This window comes from Sesamum indicum, linkage group LG12 (assembly GCF_026168435.1).
Source record: "Sesamum indicum cultivar Baizhima isolate 11 linkage group LG12, ASM2616843v1, whole genome shotgun sequence".
NCBI lineage: Eukaryota > Viridiplantae > Streptophyta > Magnoliopsida > Lamiales > Pedaliaceae > Sesamum > Sesamum indicum.
In genome coordinates this window covers 17,071,884-17,090,582 of record NC_142668.1, presented here as the reverse complement: position 1 = coordinate 17,090,582, position 18,699 = coordinate 17,071,884, and the positions used below count along the sequence as shown (strand labels likewise).

At 32.5% G+C, this 18,699-nt stretch overlaps 2 protein-coding genes across 5 annotated transcripts; one reads left to right on the top strand and one right to left on the bottom strand.

Annotated features, from left to right (window-relative positions):
- Positions 1-1,622: 1,622 nt before the first annotated feature.
- On the top strand, positions 1,623-4,723 carry LOC105179461 (trihelix transcription factor ENAP1). Of its 4 annotated transcripts, XM_020691340.2 has the most exons (3): positions 1,623-1,947; positions 2,092-3,011; positions 4,092-4,723. In XM_020691340.2, exons 2-3 carry the CDS (start codon positions 2,102-2,104, stop codon positions 4,457-4,459), a joined length of 1,278 nt encoding a protein of 425 aa, XP_020546999.2. In that variant the 5' UTR covers positions 1,623-1,947; positions 2,092-2,101; the 3' UTR covers positions 4,460-4,723. The 4 variants fall into 4 exon arrangements, with proteins under 4 accessions (XP_020546999.2, XP_020546998.2, XP_020547001.2 ...); XM_020691339.2 differs by having other exon boundaries at positions 1,627-3,011; XM_020691342.2 differs by lacking the exon at positions 4,092-4,723 and adding an exon at positions 3,255-4,068 and having other exon boundaries at positions 1,639-3,011.
- A 952-nt stretch (positions 4,724-5,675) lies between these two features.
- Positions 5,676-9,790, bottom strand: LOC105179460 (protein LIGHT-DEPENDENT SHORT HYPOCOTYLS 10). The gene is made up of 2 exons (XM_011103082.3): positions 8,935-9,790; positions 5,676-5,962 (listed from the first exon to the last, which is right to left on the bottom strand). Exon 1 carries the CDS (start codon positions 9,522-9,524, stop codon positions 8,973-8,975), a length of 552 nt encoding a protein of 183 aa, XP_011101384.1. The 5' UTR covers positions 9,525-9,790; the 3' UTR covers positions 5,676-5,962; positions 8,935-8,972.
- Between the last annotated feature and the right edge of the window lie 8,909 nt (positions 9,791-18,699).

Below are 18,699 nucleotides of genomic sequence, written 5' to 3'. Positions count from 1 at the left end.
CCAATTTGATTATCCATCACCATATATCCTCTCCACATTTATTTCCATATCTATATATATATATATATCAGAATCCAATAATATCCAAACAAATTATTCCATTTGCAATAATATTAAATGATTATTGATGGACCAAATATATATATATATATGTAGTCCATATATATTTATATTAAATTACGGAATGTCCTCCCAGTATATATAGTTAATTATACTTCGCCCCATACAAGCAGGTAGCGTCTTTGATTGGGTGCTCATATAAATCGTGACAAAAGTTTTTAAAAAAAATATTGTAAACTACAAGTTTATCTGTCAGAAATTAATTGCAAATAATATTTAAACAAATTTATAGACCCCACTGCCAAAAAGTCGTTACTGATCCATCCGCGATATTGCATGCTTTCTAAACTGATGATGATAAAAAGGTAAATGAAACAAGAGTTATTGGGAAAAATTGTTATGATTTGACACACTGCACCACTGAATCATCTACCCAAAGTAACAATGTAAGTGGTAGTGATGGTGAATTGGACAAACTTCCAGCTTTCCAACTCAAATCATACATAGTACAGTTGAAGTGATGATGCAATGGAAAGAGAAATAGGTACGTCTCTGTCCTCCTCCTACACCCTTAGGTTTCTACTTTCATGTGCAAAAACAGTCATGTCAAGTTTCAAGTTTCAATCACTACACACTTGCACCTGCCAAAAAATAAATACGAATTTGAAGTTCATTGCACTTAAAAAGCAGAAAAAAAGTAGCTGAAATGACAAGACTCCTCACCCTTTAATTTTCCATTCCTTCTTCAACAACGTTTTTACTCATGAATTCCAAATGACATAATCAGCTTAGTAGTGAATATCTAGTTATCATTCTTGTCTTTCTCAATAATTTTCATGAATTTTTTGTAAATTTTACGTGTATCCCATCACTTTATGTGACGATAATCATCATGAATTACCAAATTTGATACACTTGTAAGTTTGTTTTGATGATTACTATAATATTGTGAATAAAATATGTAGAACTGTAATTTCAAAAATTAGCTAATTGAGGCATATAAGGAGTAATATTTGAATTTCAATCATTTTCTTGTTCGTTTTATTAATCTATATTATTGTTTATTAAGGCTGAGACTCATATAATAATTACTAACTTCTCTGGCTCAATGTTTATTAACAAAAAATACCCTTGAACATACTTACTTGTTCACAATACATTCTTTGAATATGCTTATTTATTCACAATAATTCCTTTTGATCAATTAATTCTTTTAATAAATATTTATTTGTGCATATTTAATATTAATTTATGTTTTCAAATATTAATTATTTATTTTAAATTAAAAAATTCTAATTATCAAATTAAAAATATAATAAAATTTTAAATTATGTATATGTAGATATGGAGCATGCTTCACCTGCTAGTTATTAAGATATGTACAAATAATAGTTGAATATAGGTCAATGTGAATGCGAGAATTGTTAACTAGGATTTGAAGGCCCAACAGGCCCAGAAGAACTATTTCTTATGGGCCTGTACGGCGACACTGGGTTCTATCTTCTTCAAACAAAAAAAATGTTGTCGGGTCAAGCACCCAATTGAGATCAGCAAGGCCAAAATCGTCAATTTGTGAAGCACTCGGAATTCTCATGACCGGACACGGAGAGAGGCAAAGGCAAAGGCAATTTCCCCTCCCGTCCAAACCCACGCGGATCATCGCCCTATTCGCTCCCGCTCCCGTTCCCGTTATTCTCTTTCTTAATAAAAATAATAAAAAACAAAAATTCCTAATTCAACGAACCTAAATCCAATCAATCGGCGCAAAATATCGGTGACCAAACCACAGACGTTACGTGACGCAGTCACCCATGACAATTATGCTGCCGAAATCGCGTGACCGTCGTCCACACGCGCGCCCCCCGGCGATGCCCTCCCCAGTCCCCAGTCAGACTCAGCCCTATTCCCTTCCCTTCTTCCCTCTCCATACACATATCCCTTTCCCTACCCGCCGCCTTCCGCATCGTCTCTTTTTCTTCATTGTCTAATCGTCCTTTCTCACTCTTGGAAATTTTCCTTGAATTGTTACAGATATTGATCTATGGATGATTTAGTGGAATCTTCGACTCCTCAGGGACATCCTCCGTCTCGGCAAGTTCCCTCCCGTGAGGACTGTTGGACGGAGGAGGCCACATCGACGCTTGTGGACGCCTGGGGACGTCGTTATTTGGAGCTCAACCGCGGCAATCTCCGTCAAAAAGATTGGCAGGAGGTGGCTGATGTGGTGAACGCACGCCACGGCCACACCAAGAAGACTCGCCGCACCGATGTTCAGTGCAAGAATCGGATTGATACGCTGAAGAAGAAGTACAAGACCGAGAAGGCGAAGATCTCCGACTCCAACGGAACTCTGACGTCGTCGTGGCCCTTTTTCTCTCGTTTGGAGTTTTTGATCGGATCTAATTTCAACAAACATCAGAGTAAGCTGACCTCGTCGGCTATGCCGTTGGCATCATCTCAATCTACGCAGCCGTTATCTCTGCCTTCGCCGCCGATGGCTGTGCCGTTACCCTACCGGAAACCGCTCCCTTCCGCTATGGTAATGCCGGTGATTCTGCCACAGAAACGTCCGACGCCATCGCCGCCCGTGGACGAGTCGTATTTCAGGAAGAATTATTCAGTTATGGCCGCTGCCGCGGCTGCGGCTGAGGATGAAACGGAGGAAGATGATGGATACTTGGAGGGAGAGGAAGCAGAGGGGAGCGAAGATAGGGCTCCCGAGGAGGAAGAGGTAGGGGAGGAAGGCATGAGGCGACTGGCCAAGGCTATAGAGAGGTTTGGGGAAATTTTTGAGAAGGTGGAGGGTATGAAGCAGAGGCAGATGGTGGAGTTGGAAAAGCAGAGGATGCAGTTTGCCAAAGATTTGGAGGTTCAGAGGATGCAATTGTTTATGGATACACAGGTCCAGCTAGAGAAGATCAAGCAGGCCAAGCGTTCTAGATCTTCTGATGGTATGACTGCATTTCTTCTGATCTTATTAATGATTTTTCTGTCAACTTTTGGCCTTTGATTTAATTATTGCTTTTTTGCTTGGTTTACTATCCATTAAAATTCATGAAAGAGTAGTCTAGTTTGGAGAATTTATTGATAACTAGTTCGACCTAAGAATATGGTAGAGGTACTCACAGTATGGTTTCCCGTGTTTTCCTTGAATTGATGTTGATCTTGGTTAGTTCCCATATATTTTCTTATAGATTGGAGGATGAAAAGTTCTGCTTAATACATGTAATGTGAACCGGTGAATGTGCTGTTTTGAGATTGGCAATCAGATGGAAGAGTGCTCATCATATTGGCAGCTCCCAGATTAAGGTTCTAAACCGCTGAATATTAAAACAATGCTTGGAGTCTAAGGGAATCAGTGTTGATTTCAAGTTATTTTCAGTTTGACAGACTAGAAATGTATAATTTGCCAGGTTATGGCTTTTCCTTGCATCCTGAAATGTTGTGTGGGTTGGGGGGGGGGGGGTAAGTTGATGGCCTAGGGTTACTGTTTAACTGGTAATTGCAATTATATGCATTATTATGAAGCATTATAATTCCATTGCATCGACCTTTTATCAGTGTTGCAATTTTTAGTCTGTACTTGTGCTGGAGCTGTATCAATCCTTCTTTTCATGAATGCTGCAGTTGCTACTCAAAGTGAAAGAATTTGAAAAAGAATGCTGCTTAGCACCAAGACAAGAACCTGTTCATTTTCTTGTATCTCTGTCTTTTTTTATATTTGTTAATATTTCAAATTGGAGTAGGCTACCATATTTGGTTACCTCGATTGAAATCTGATCCAGGTTGAATTTTCTCTTGTTTTTGGTTTTAAGTTTGAGCTTTCAAGTTACTGATTGATGCAATTTGTTTTTCTCTTGCCAGCGAATAATAATTTTTTATATTTGCTAATCCTCTTGTTATAAACCCAAGTTAGATACATGATTTCAAATTGACTGAAAATGAATAATATAATCGCAATTACATATGTCTATCTGATTTCATCAACTTTTATTTTCAAATATATTTTCTTTGTTTTGATTGGTTATCAGTGCTGCAGATGTGTATAGCTAGCAATGCTGGAATGAGCTTGATGGAATCCTTTGTGGAAGAGCTGGGGCACGTGAACAACTTGCCCTTTGACTTATGTTTCTCGCTGTTAATAGTTGAAGAAGATTTTTACTTGGAAAAGAATTCAGATGTTAACTCTGTCATGAGGGTTCCATTTCTTAATATTGTGTATGCCAAACTAAATCCACTGTTTGGCCTGTTTAAAACTATTAATCTTTACTATTCTTTCAAGGAAGGAGGAGCTGTGTTTTACTATGTTTTCATATTACATTATGCACATTTGGCTGGACAGATTCAGGTTATTGTTATTTGTAATGCTAAGTTGTACTTATCTTGTGCCGTGGACTAACCCTTTCGACGACAGGGTCGTATTATTCTTTTTGTTTGGTGTTATGCTACCTATTTTGAAGAGTTTTTGTGGGGTATGGGGCTCTCCTCTGATAGAGAAATTATATCTTGTGAATTTAGTTCCCATTTAGGTGAATGATAGCATGTAATAGAGTTTGGGCTGCTGAAGTTATTTCTCTATGTTAAGTTATGGTTGTTGGTTTTCTTCACTGCATGATTCCCTGTATCTGATTTTATATATATAATTGTCTATTTTTACTGGTTGCTTCGGATTTTTGGTTATAGTTTCTTCTTCATTGCTTTTACTCTACCACTTATTTGCAGCCGTTATATTATGTTTGGTGGTGTTTCTTTTTTCCATTCTTTGATTGTAGATTGCTCAAGTAGCTCACCGATTTCTGTGTTGTAATCTCTCATTTTCTAATCTTGTGTTTGCCCCTGTTCCTCCATTTTAGTTCTATTTTGTTCAAATCACATTGCTGGTTAGGCTTTAACGTAACAATGGGACGAGAAATCTTGTTTGAGATAAAAAAATCTTTTTAGAATTACCTTCACAAGAGAGAGATTCTTAAAAGTCAGTCATTTATCTACCATAACACTATATTTATCTTTAATAAGTCCTCTAAACAAATGATTAGCACTTGCTGGCAGACGTGGTGTTTGTTCCTTGTCCGAGTATTTGTGAGGCTAGGGATCTATCACTGAGAAAGGGCTGGGCCAAAAACTGTTGGTCCAAGGACGAAATCAAAGGCCCAACTGTTCTCCATAAAAAAATTATGTATATAATAGCCTCTGAATGGTTGGGTCAGGAATGACGATATTAACATATAATTACACGACATTACTTCTTATTCGTTATATGTTAGCCTACTAAAGTATTTCCAAGTGAGAGATATAAAAGTTTTACAGTTGAAAACTAAAATTCTAACTTCTGATACAGTAACAAACCATTGCTTAATGGAATATCTGGATTTTATGATTGCAGTATAAATCAAGAGAAATTATCATTTCACTTTCACTTTCTAACATCATGTATGATGAGGATCAGCAGAAAAGATTGTTTCACCTGTAAAGACCTGTGTATTGCATAGTTTAAGGTGATGAATGATGATTAAGGAGAAAAGAAGGTAGATTCTCACCCCCATTGCTTAAGAGGAAAGCTCTAATTTGGAAGATATATATGACTTGATTTAAACTCCATTCACAGTGAAGAAGAGTGAACCAACCAACCTTTTACCAGATTAAGTATCGAAAAGTTTACATCATATTTTCTGTAATCTACAACGCTGCTCATCTAGTAGTTTTACATCATCATCAACTCCCAACTACGTACTCATGCGCTATATATATATAGATAGATAGATAGATATGGTCTATTATATTATTCAAACCTAAACTGTGATTGTAGGCAATTGTATTTATGCCTACGTACACTGAAGGAACTCTGAGCCATGCACGCTCAACAAATTCCCATAACTCCTCTCAGTACAACTGCTAACCCATCCTGCCAAAATGAAGAAAAACAAAATCAAGGAATAGTTTCTTCTTCTATCACGGAAATGAAGCAAGTCAATTTTTTATCCAAAAAAAAAGCAATTTTGCCCTTGTGATATGAGAAATGATGAGAAAAAAATCCATGTATTTTGAAAAATTAATCAAATTGTCCCTATCTAAACCATTGACAATGAGATAATTTACTTCATTTTTTAAATCACAGAGGGTGATTTACTAATTCTTTTTCCATAAGAATTTTTCTTATTTAATATATCATAGGGAGTAAATTGCATTTAACCCATTTTTTAGTGTAGAGCTAGAACGATCATGGATACATATATATATATATATATAATGGATAGTAAAGAAAAGGTGTAATACATTTTTGCTGCACATGTATCAGTCATGAATTATCATAGATGTTTCAGTTTTAGCATGCAAAGACTTCCAATTTGTGAATCTTTCTGATAAATGTACTATATATATATATATATATATATATATATATAGCTGCTCCAATGAATGAGTTTCTTTACATTTCTGTCTGTAAAAGGTGAAAAAATGGTAGGGGTTAATGGCACAGGTGGGTAAAGAATAGATTGGGCAGGTCCTGTGGCGAATGTGTAAGACTGGTGCAGCTATTATGGGGTGATGGTGCTACTTTCAAATGAAGAATGGAGGATAAATTAAATCACAAGACACAATTTCAACCCAATTACTACTCCTAACAATATATACCACTTGATATGCGTGCCTTAAATGTCATCATAAACCCTTAATTACTTATTTCTTCATTCACCCCCACAAGTATGTCGTACAACACACACACAAATATGTATATATAACACTGATCATATCAACACTATTATAAAAAAGGAAAAATAAATCTACACATATAGAGGTTAGTGGCACCGCACATCAATTTTGTGTGAAATAAAAAATGCGTGAAATCAAAAATGCCCTTCAACTAATAGATAAATAACTCTTTCAACTTTCTAAATTTTACGTTGCTTGGTCAATTTTTCTTGTCTTTCTTTTTTTCATTCTTTTCTTTTATAATACAATATGTTGATTTATATACTTATTTATAATACATTATAAACTGTGAAATATCATTTATTATATACATGCAAAAACAATATGTCCCAACGGTTAGTATATATATATATGTTACAGTTTATTCTTACAGGGATCATTAGGATACAATACAACATGGTTGCTTACCTTCGGAAATAAACTGGAAATGGAGATGTTTTACTTAGACACACACTGGCTGTACGTAGTTATGGGTTCATTGTTCAAATATTAGACACAAACTAGCTATATATATATATATATAGCCCCCATTTTTTTTATTTATATATTTGCAAATTTTAAGTTGGCCGGGCCTTAATTTATCGTTTCAAAAAGGTAGTATATGCATGCAAGCGATCCTATGTAGCGGACAAGTAAAAATGTTAAAATTGTTATTAATCATGTATGATAATATAAAGGATTAAAATCATTACAAGACCAAAAATATATAACAATTTTCAAGTTGTTTCTACATAGAAACATTTTCAAGTTGCCATAATTAAATTATATGTACTACATGAAAAAGATATCTATGTTGCAATCATTTTTACAAACTTATATAATATGCAAGAATTATCTTTAGATTGTCACTATATAACCATTAGTGACACATATATTGACAATTTCAACACGCCGCAACTAACACATTCAAAGCAAATAATATATATATATATATATATATATATATAAAGAGAGAGAGAGAGAGAGAGATGAAAATAGTACGTAGCATAAGCTTGTGAAATGACATTGATATGATATATGTTGCTTAAGGTAGCCCTTAAACTCTACAAGTACTATTCTCATGTAATGAACTCTATTTTTATGTGCAACTCAGCATTTTCTCATGCATATATACCACTTATTGTAAATTGTTTGAATCAGACAATTGTAATGCAGATAGAGGTGTGCTTATATATACGTCAAACTCCAACATATATATAGCTCAAATGACATTAATTACTCAGGGTGAAATGTCTGATAGAGCTGATAAATCTTATGGAAAGACAATCCAAACATCAAATTCATCCAAGTAATGAACGATATATATATATATAGATAACATGACAGGCCTGTTGTTGGATCAAATATCTGTAGCTAGTCATATATATATATATATATAGTTAATACAGATGAATGTTTCTATTATTATTCGCTAAAGTTCACATAATTAAACAATGACTTATTCTCATGATGATATATATTAAAGGGCACAGAGAACAGTTAATTTTTCACAGTAATTAAACCTTTGAGTGATCGAATTCTCATGGGCCCTGACACAATTAATGCCAAATGCTTGATTCTCAAGGTAGTTTCGGACTCATACATTCATTTTAAAACCATACAGACAAGATGATGGTGTAAGGACATTCATGTCCGGATCCCAAAAGACCCAATTCCAAGTGCGAAAGGAATTTAATTAAATTATTTAAATCCTTAATTAATTAGCACTGTTTTGTTTTGCATGATTTGAGAGAGAAACAAACATAGGATTCATGTCATTACTCAAATAAACAGTCTTGTAAGAGTATTTCTTTGTTTCCCGATTTATCCCCAAACGGTAAAGTCCCTGTCAGGATTAGGGTTTTGGTTTGTGGATCTAGGGTTTCTTGGTGTAGTATAGAATACAGCATACATGGATATACTATTCTGCTTGTGATCATGTGGTCCTGGGCATAGATATCAGTATTATCGTTTTCTGCCTTCATTTATTTAGCAAAGTTTTTCATCTGAAAATTTATGTAAGAATTAAGGCAACTGTTTCTTTCATCACTTGTCGCTTTCCTAGTATATATCCTCAGGCTGAATTTCATGCTACCAGAATTATATATATGCAAGAAATCATTTAAAATTACACCATATCCATCCAAGAAAAATTTAATTATTTCTATATATAGAGTTGGAAATTACCATTCTCTTCTCCTCCAAAGGAGCTGATGAGTTGATAATCAAACGGGCTGCTTGGGATTCTTGATCAGCTCATCATGCGCTTTGAGAGGATGGCTGATTTTCCTCTTCTTCTTCTTCTTATACGGAATCCCTCTTGCCTTAGCCTGACAGTCCTTCACTTCACGCAGATAAACTCGAATCGCTCCGTTGCCAAAAGGGTTCGTCTCCGGTGATCCGCCGTGCTCTTCATACGCCGCTCTCAGCCGTCCAATCAGAGCATCAAGGCTGCCCCAAGCCTGCCTCAACGGGCAGGTACAAGGCGCCGGGGGATCAGGCTGCCCGAAGAAGACGCAACCATGCAAGTGAACCTTGGTTTTGCCGAACTGGTCGAGGTATCGGAGGAATTCAAGAACATGGTTGCAGTTGCACTGAGATATAGGAACCGGAGGCCTCTGGTTTTTCAGGTACTGCCCGAAAGTGTTCCAGTCCCTTCTCTTTTGGGACTCGTAGCGGCTGAGCTGCGGAGGCGGGGGGGCGGGCGGTGGCTGACTGCTGGCGGAGCCCTGATCGGCAGATTCCTTGGACATGATGATTGTTCCAGAAGAATTCATGGTTGTTTTGGGCAATTGGAAAAGAAAGGAGGGAAAAATAAAGAAGGAAAAAAAAAAAAGAAAAAAGAAAGAAAGGCTAAGAGAAGGTGTAAGAAAATAGTGGAAAATGGAATGGTGAAGAAAGATGATCACATCACAGCTTAGAGTCTATTGAGGAGACATGAGATGGGCCCTTGGGGCTGCTTTTCTTCTTACTTTAATTTTTTCTCTCTCTCTCTCTCTCTCTCTCTCTCTCATGCATTAATTTTCAACGTCTCTTTTTAAATGCACTATAATTCTTACTTTTCAAATATGTAATCTTGATTATATATAATTATATGTATATGCAACATAATAAGATTAATTATTATGATTGGATGAATGCATATCATCATGCATGCATCCACAAATTTATGATTCCCCGTGACTCCTCAGTCGGTGCAACTATATATATACTTCACCATTTAGGGTCACAAGCCCAATTAACAATTTCAACACAACAAATTCTTTAATCTTTTTTTTTTATTACCTAACAATGATCATTTAATCTTTTACGACCATATTCGTCTTTTTATATTAAATCATTTATATCCAAATGCGTATTAATTATCATATATAGCTACCACGACAACTCTACATCATAAATAATGATTGTTGAAAATTTAGGATAGATTAATAATATCTATTACAATTAAATTAAATTAATATCAAAGTTTAAAATTTTATGACGGTAATCATTATTTGTAATAATTTTAGCTATATCCAAAATATTTGTCATGATTTTTTGTTATTGCTAATATTTTGATTTCGTCTGTAGAAGCAGCTAATGGTTGTTGTTTAGCCATGAATGATTAATTAATATTCATTATAATTTTATATTTTTTACTATGATAATTAATAATAATAATACATTATTTTTTTAGTGTCTCTTCACAAGAAGAAATATGACATTTTACCATGGTAAATTACCATAACTAAAAGTAAAAAATTATGATTAATATTAATTAATTACGACTATACAACGGCTACTAGTTGTTGTTTCTACAGATGAGGTAAAAGATTACCCATAGTTAAAAATATAAATAAATTGCAATTTTATCCCTGCAAGTTAGGGGGTGGTAATTTTGGTCTTGTTCAAATCAAAATTCAGAATATAGTCCTATAACTTTAAAAATCATAGCAATTTTAGTCCTTTTTGATTAATTTAGTCAGAAAATTTCACATCATCAATCATGTCAGCATTTAAATTGGAGCTTCTGGTGAATTTGATGATATGGCCGCCCAAGTTATTATCTTTAAGGGGGTGGCAATTTTGGTGCTCTAACTTTGAATATAGAGATTTTTTTAGTCATTTATTTTAAAAAACTATAGTAATTTTGGTCCTTTTAGATCAATTTGGCCAAAAAATTCCACTTCATCAGTCATATCAGTACCTAAATTGGGGCTTCTAGTGAATTTTTTTATGATGTGACAGTCCAAAGGGGTTGATAATTTTGGTCCTCTAACTTTGAATGTAGCATTTTTAGTCCTCTATCTTTCAAAATAATATCAATTTTGGTCATTATGATAAAAGATTGAATAGTCCTATCATATGCAGACAGACTCAACATACTTTTTGAAATAAAATTAAGCCTCCATAAACTTTTTACCTTTATTTGACCGTATTGCCACCAGTTCCAAGCACTCGATTTTATGGGTTTTTTCTAACCATACTACTGTAACACATGATTCACAGGTACTTGGCTTATTTAGAAACAAATACAATGAGACATTTACAATACACCAAGATTTGGGGTAAAGATTGATTAAGTAAAATTTTGAATTACTAAAAAACTCTTAGTATTATGATAAAAGGAACTAAATGGAAGAACTCGCGCGAGCCTAATACCTCAAAGTTCTCTCAGGATCTTAATAGAGATTGAAAAGATAGTTCAAAACTATAAACATAGGTTAATCCATATACCTATGAAAATAAAACTCTTGAACCAAAAGATGAACGAGATTTCTCTTTGCTGGTGCTCTACTCGGATCTCAGTGGATAGTAGACGTCTTACCGTACTTGTTGTTGTTTGTGCTAAAGGAGCCAAGTACCTATGAACCATCTGATTTGTTGCGGTAGTGTGTTTGAAAGAAGTTTGTAAAATCAACGGCTTATAATACCTAGTGGCAGGCAGTCAAACCAAAGTATGAAGTTTGTCGAGGTTTAATTTTATTTTGGAAGCATATTAGGTCTGATTAAAAGATGTAATATGACTATTGAACTGTTATCATAAAAAAAACAAAATGATCACTGATTGGGTTAAGGACCAAAATCACTAGTATTTTGAAATATAGAGGATTAAAATCGTTACATCCAAAATTAGAGGACAAAAATTGCCAACTCCTTAAAGATACATGACCACAATTATAATTAAAAATCATAACTTGCATTATCACGTCCTCAAATTCAACGAAAACCCCAATTTAAGTGCAAACATGGCTGATAATATAGAATTTTCGAAAAGAACCAAAATTGTCGAAATTTTTAAAGTTACAGGACCAAAATTGTATGTTGTGTCTAATTTAAATAAGGCTAATTAAAATTTCCAACTCCCTAGCTTATATGACTAAAATTGTATCTTTTTCCTAAAAATTATAGCAAATGTTGTGGCCATATCCAAAAAACTATTATAAATATTGATTAATCATAATCAAAATTTAAATTTTATATTAACTTTATATAATCATAATGTATATGAATTTACTACTATTTTTAAGTTGTATACAGTAGTTTATAATTTAGGGAATAATCTATTTTGTTGTACTGTTGCTTATTTCTGGTTCTGCTTCTTGTACATGCAGTACCGAGTGCAGACTATATTTATATATATAGCTTTTGTATTAATGTAAGAGAGATATATAAAAGAAATGGGTGATGTTTAAATCAATCGGGAGTTAGTTGAAAGCTCGGCCATTTTCTTAATGATTTAAATCTTATTGCGTGAACCATATCGAGAAGAAATATACATATAGCATCAATCGGAGTCAACATATATATAGTACTGAAGCATTCATATCAGATACGATCTTGAAACACTACGGTTATTAGCCTTCAAATATTCAATAATTTAGTATATATAATTATATATTAATGGAGCCAACGTACCCCCAAACCCAACCCCAACCCCACCCCCACCCATATCATTAATTATTATTACAAACACACAGAGAGAAGCAGGCCACTGCGCTGATTCTGTCTCATATATATATATATATATATCCTATGTATATATATTTACACCAAGGAGACCCAAAACCTACGGAAATCAGCAGTGGTACCTCTCGGCAGCCTGTTTGAAATTTTTGAGCTAAATACAGCAGTTGTTGTACATGTCGAATTAATTATTTCATGTACATGCATGCATGCCCCATCGCAAACATACATTATTATGGAAACATTCCTCATCATCATCAAGTTTGAGGTACGTGTCGTGGCTGGAACTGTCTAATTCTCTCTACCCACACAGTACGTAAATTGGATTAATAGTATTCAGTAATTTTATTTATTTTACCTCTACCTCGTTCGTTCCTGTCTGTAAAAAGTAAAATAAATAGGAACACGCCTACCATATACTGCATTTAGTTTATGGTGCGCGGGCCCTCCAGATTATTGTCTCATTTATTTTCTTACTGTATTGTATTTTTGTGTAACTAATTGCATCGTCTATATACCTAGCTAGCTAGTAAAATAAGAGTAGAATTTGTTTTGACACCACAAGTACAGTAGTTGTCATTTTTTGTCCCATAAAACTTATAATCACGTATTTGTAGTCTCAAAAAGTCATGTTCATCGTGGTTTTGAAATTTAAAAGGTGTTATTTGAGACTAAAAACACGTTGTAATTTTTGGACTAAAAAGGCCCAATATCACATTTTTTGGATTATAAAGATTCGAGTTTGAGTTTTATGGGAAATAAAAGCGTCACCTGTTATAATTGTGGTATCAAAATAAATTCTACCCTTATTTTGGACTAAAAAAATATTTTCCCTGTTTATAAAATTTATAATATCTTTTTTTTAGTATACGAAAATGATGAGAAATATGGAGCCCATGCATTTTCGAATCTAAAAATATTTATTATCAATTTGCACCATTAATTATGTACATAGTTAGGCAGTAGTAAATTTGTAATTTTAGTTCTGTATGTTAGGAGGTGTCATCTATCATTCTAAACTAATGTTTCGAGAATTTTAGTTCTGAAATTTATGATTTTGTGATGATTTTTAGTCATTTCCATGAAAATTAACCAAAAAAATCCGCGGAGCATTTGGGGAATTTTGGTATTTAAGATTTTTTTTCAAATGGGCAAGAAAATTATCAATGCGTTAGTTACAAGACGACAGTTCTCACCCCTAGCTAACATACAAAACTAAAAATCCAATTTTGTTAGTCAATTATGAATAAATATGATGAATTATGTCACGTCCAGACAATTCACATCTCATAATTTATATATCATAACGATCATTGTTTGGTGTGAAGATATCGATATATCTATAGATGTGAATATTTTTTTCCCCATAAACCCTACATTTATATATGCATGCATGTGATATATATATATATATATATATGTTTTTTCTCCCAACAATTCACTCCAATATTTACCCCCAAAACCCTATTAAACTGTAACACCCCATCACATACTGAACGGACGATGGTGATGATGATGAAATATTGGAGAGGATCAAAATTGGAGCAAGGGGTTCTCAAAAGCTCGGACAATCTTAGGGTCCATCCATTACCAAATGTCTCAAAATGCATTCACGTACTTTGCCACTTGCCGAGGATTCTGTTTCTGTTCGTGATCAATTTGTAATCTGCAGGAAGATGATGTATGAAAATATATAGTATGTACAAAGCAAATTACCTATAAATCCATTTCTGACCATTACCACTCAGAACAGTTCACTTATCCTTAATAGTTAGAAGATATTCGTTTCACCTGCATTGTCCACTTTTAATACAGTGAGTTTTAGTTATATATATATATAGATAATTTTTATTTTTATTTTTTTTTAGAATTTAGTTTTGTTTCAATTAAACAGGCTCTTAATAACTATGTAGCACACTCAAATGTACGTGCATAATTAATTAAAAATATTTTTTTAGAAAAGAGAAGTTGTAAGAAGTTATTAAGAGAAGGACGAAGACATGGAAGTTGAGAAGATACAAAGTTGAAAGCTAAAGAGAGAAAAGTAAAATATTTTTATGAGATAATCTATACTTTATTATTAAGGGAGAGTGCTCTTTTTTTTTTATATATATATTTTCTCCCTTTTTTTTTTTCCATAATCGTCAAGTTGTCCAATTTTCGAGTGCTAACTCTAACTTCTTATAATTTTTTATTTTTAATTTTTTTAATTAATATATAAGTTTAAATGTAAAAAATAATTTTTATTTATGCACATTCAATTGAGAGTGTCAAACGAGCATATATTAAAAAAAAATCAAAATCACAAAATAATAGACTAAATTTTTTTTAGGATATCAAAAGAGTTTTATTCAATAACAACAAAGTATAAATATAAATATTTCTCTTCCAATTCTTTTTTTTTTATTTTTTTGTTCCCTTAAAAACAGAATGTAGCATTTGTTAGGGTGAAAGAAAATCTAACAATAAGATACCCATGTCTCCTTATCACTTTGCCCTTTTCCATATTTTTCTTTCTTTTTCTCCTCTCTTTGATTCTTTCCCATCACTTTGCCCTTAACCACAGTCTCCCAGTTTTCAGTCCCAAAAGTTTCAACCTTTTTCACCCATCATTTCTCTTAATTTATCTATTTTTGGGTCATTCTTACATTGCATCCACCATAACATACTTTATGTCCAAATATGGGATTACTTGCAATATATTTGTGTTTATATATATATATATATATATATGTATAGGGGGTTTTGCAATATTTGTGTCGGGCTTTTGACATCAAACAACAATTCCAAAAGTATTTGAAACCAATAAATTATTAAGAATTAAAAAGACAAAGTAAATATTCCTCATTCTCCAGGGACGTGCAACTTCTCCCTCCATATTCACAGCGGAATTTCAAATACGAAAGAAATATCTTTCTAGAAGTCCTAATTGTAGTGTGGATGAAACATTGTTTAGTACTGTTTGTTTTTTACAACGTGATATTGTTTTTGCACACTTCCATTGAATCATGAAACTTCGTTTTGACTATTCTAAGAAATATATTACTAATATTGTTAAATCAATAAAATTAAAATTGTATTTTAGAAGATTTTTTTTTTTATCTCAGGATAACGACTACGTTGTACATAAATGCATGCATATATATATATATAATGTCGGGAAAAGGCAAAATCAATTTTTTGAATGAGGGAAGAAAAGGATTGAAGATTGAGAGAGATTGGCGATCAAAATGAAATTTGAGTTGGAGGGTGTTTTACGTTTTGATTTGGATTAGGAATGCGAGAGAGAGAGAGACAGTGATGTTTTGGTTTTCTTTAAACAACGCACATCAGATAATCCAATGCGAATTTGTTCAGATCTTTGTGGGCCCTCTACACCTTAAACCTTGATCGTGCAACCAATCAGAAAACGTGGGGTGTGGGCCCCTGTGTTTTCTTTTCTCCTTTTTTTCCCAACAATCAAGAGATATGAGAGTGATTGCTCGTAGGATTTTTTTCCTTTTTTCCCCTCAAAAAAACTTACTCTTCTTTTTTCTTTTTCTTTTTTTAAAAATATTTTCAAATTTCCAAAATCCATCTTATAGTATGTTCGTTTTCTTCAAAAATATTGTTTTTTTTTAATTAAAAAGAAAAATAAAATGATCAAATTATCTTTTTTACTTTATTTTCCTTTTGTTTTCAAAATATTTGCATTGTAAAATTTGGTTCCACGTAAACATTTAAAAGTAATTAAAATATCTAACTGATATAAAAAAGATAAAAATGGTTTCACCCTAAGATAATCATCAACTTTATATTCATATAGCTATGGAAGTACAGTTAAGACGTATATATAATTAAAATTTTATTATATTTACTCAATTATATATATAAAAGAGAATAACGACTTATAAGAGTCGATAACTTATTAAATATTTTTTATATATTGTATATATACATGAATAGAATATTATTGAGCTTGAACATATCTTAATCAATATACATTTTTGGGGCTCGACTTAAAAATAGTTACTCAACTCCTCACACTTAATAAATAGTAGAGATATTTTAAAATTAATAGACAGGTCAACAAGAAATAAACAATATGTCCGTTAATGAGAAAAATAAATGCATTTTTCTAACATCTTAAATATTAGGAAAAATGCAAAATTAACGAAAACCAAACACATTTTTTACGTTTTAAATACTAGAAAAAAGAAATAAAAATAAGGCGTTTTCATTTGGCGTCATTTTATTAGTTGCTGCCAGCAAACACCGTACCGAAATTAGACTGTAATGATGCTTATGACGTTGGTGGTTGCCCTGTCTCTTTCATTACTTTCAACATTATTCTTTTTTGTTTTTACCAAAGTTTAATTTAGAGTTTAGCCCCCTCCATTTCTCCTTTTTACACTACTCTTCTTTCTATTTCTTTTTATTAATACATCAATATAACGAAAAATAATAACATCGATTATAAATACCCACATATTTAATAAAATTTAAATAAATGAGTGTAAATTTTACTAGTAAGCTAATAAATGAAGGTGGATCCTCACTTTTTCTTTGCCTTACATGTGTGGTTCTTAATATGGCCAACCAATTTATGTTCATTTTCTCAAAAGCTATGCCCAACTCCGTACGCTCTCTTTTTCAATTCTGGCCATTTGTCTTTTGGATGTATTAGCTGATTGGTGTCTTCATTACATCAGACAAATCATTCATTACATCCTTAGTTCCTTTTTTTCCCCCTTATGTTTTGATGTTTGGTACAATTTAAACCACACCCAAATTAAATTAATTAATAATATTGGTAGAATCAAGGAATATATATATATATATATATATGTTTGTGTATAGCATTTTTGCAACTAGGCAACCAACTTATTTGAATGGGTGGTTCTTTTCTTTTTAGATATAAGTTTGATCTAAAAATATGAATCATATTAATTAGAATGATGTTAAACATATTAATATTGATATGATATGGTTCACATTAATTAATTAATTATATGATATAAAGTTCAAAATTTTAAAAATAAAAAAAAAAATTGAAATTCTTGGGTGGTATGTGTAGATGGAATGGAAGTGATGAAGAAGACGCACTTTATTAAAAATGGTTTTAATTGTTACATTAAAAGACATGTCATTCCACGTGATTGGTCCCACAATTGCACCACTCCACTCCCCCCTTCACTACCCCACTATTATTCATTATGCTTCCTTTCATTTCAATTATTTTTATTCTCTTTCTATTTCTATATTCATATGCATACATACACTCCTCCTAATTATATTTATTATCATTCCTCATTTAAATATAGAATTATTAGATAAAGGTTCAAAAAAATTTAAAATCTTCCTATGTATAATATTATAATTTTTAGAAAACAAAAAACCTTTATTTGAATATTCTAATAATAATAAAAAAAAAATGATCCCCATAAAGAGAGAATAAGTAGCTATAGTGTGTCTCTATTTTATTCTAATTAAATAAATATATAAATGATGTAGGAGAATTGGTGATGAGGTGAAGTGACAAATGATGCTACACTCACTCAGTGGATCCTCATATTCTTCATCTTGCACTCATTTTGGTTCAATATCAAAGAAACTCAAACTTACCAAATCAAGGAAAACGAATCTACTCTTTTCCTTTTTTTATTACAGACTCGTTTTGCATGATACGTAATTCCCGTGAGCATATAAAAAAAATTATTATAAAATGATATGGAAAATAATTGTGAAAAGAATAAATTATAATAAATGTGAAAAAGTAAAAAGTGAGAGAATAATGTGGAACAGTGAATGGTTAAGAGAAAAAAATATATAATATAAAATTATTAATTTGAATTATTTTTTCAAAGAAAAAAATAAAATCAAGAATAAATTTGAGTATTTAAGAATTAGTACAACAAAGAATGTTTCTTTATACTGTGTCCAAAATGAGAGTGTCTGAATCCTTGTAAGAGAGGCCCGTGGGCTGTGTGCATGGACCCAACCTCATGCTACAAATGGCAAAGC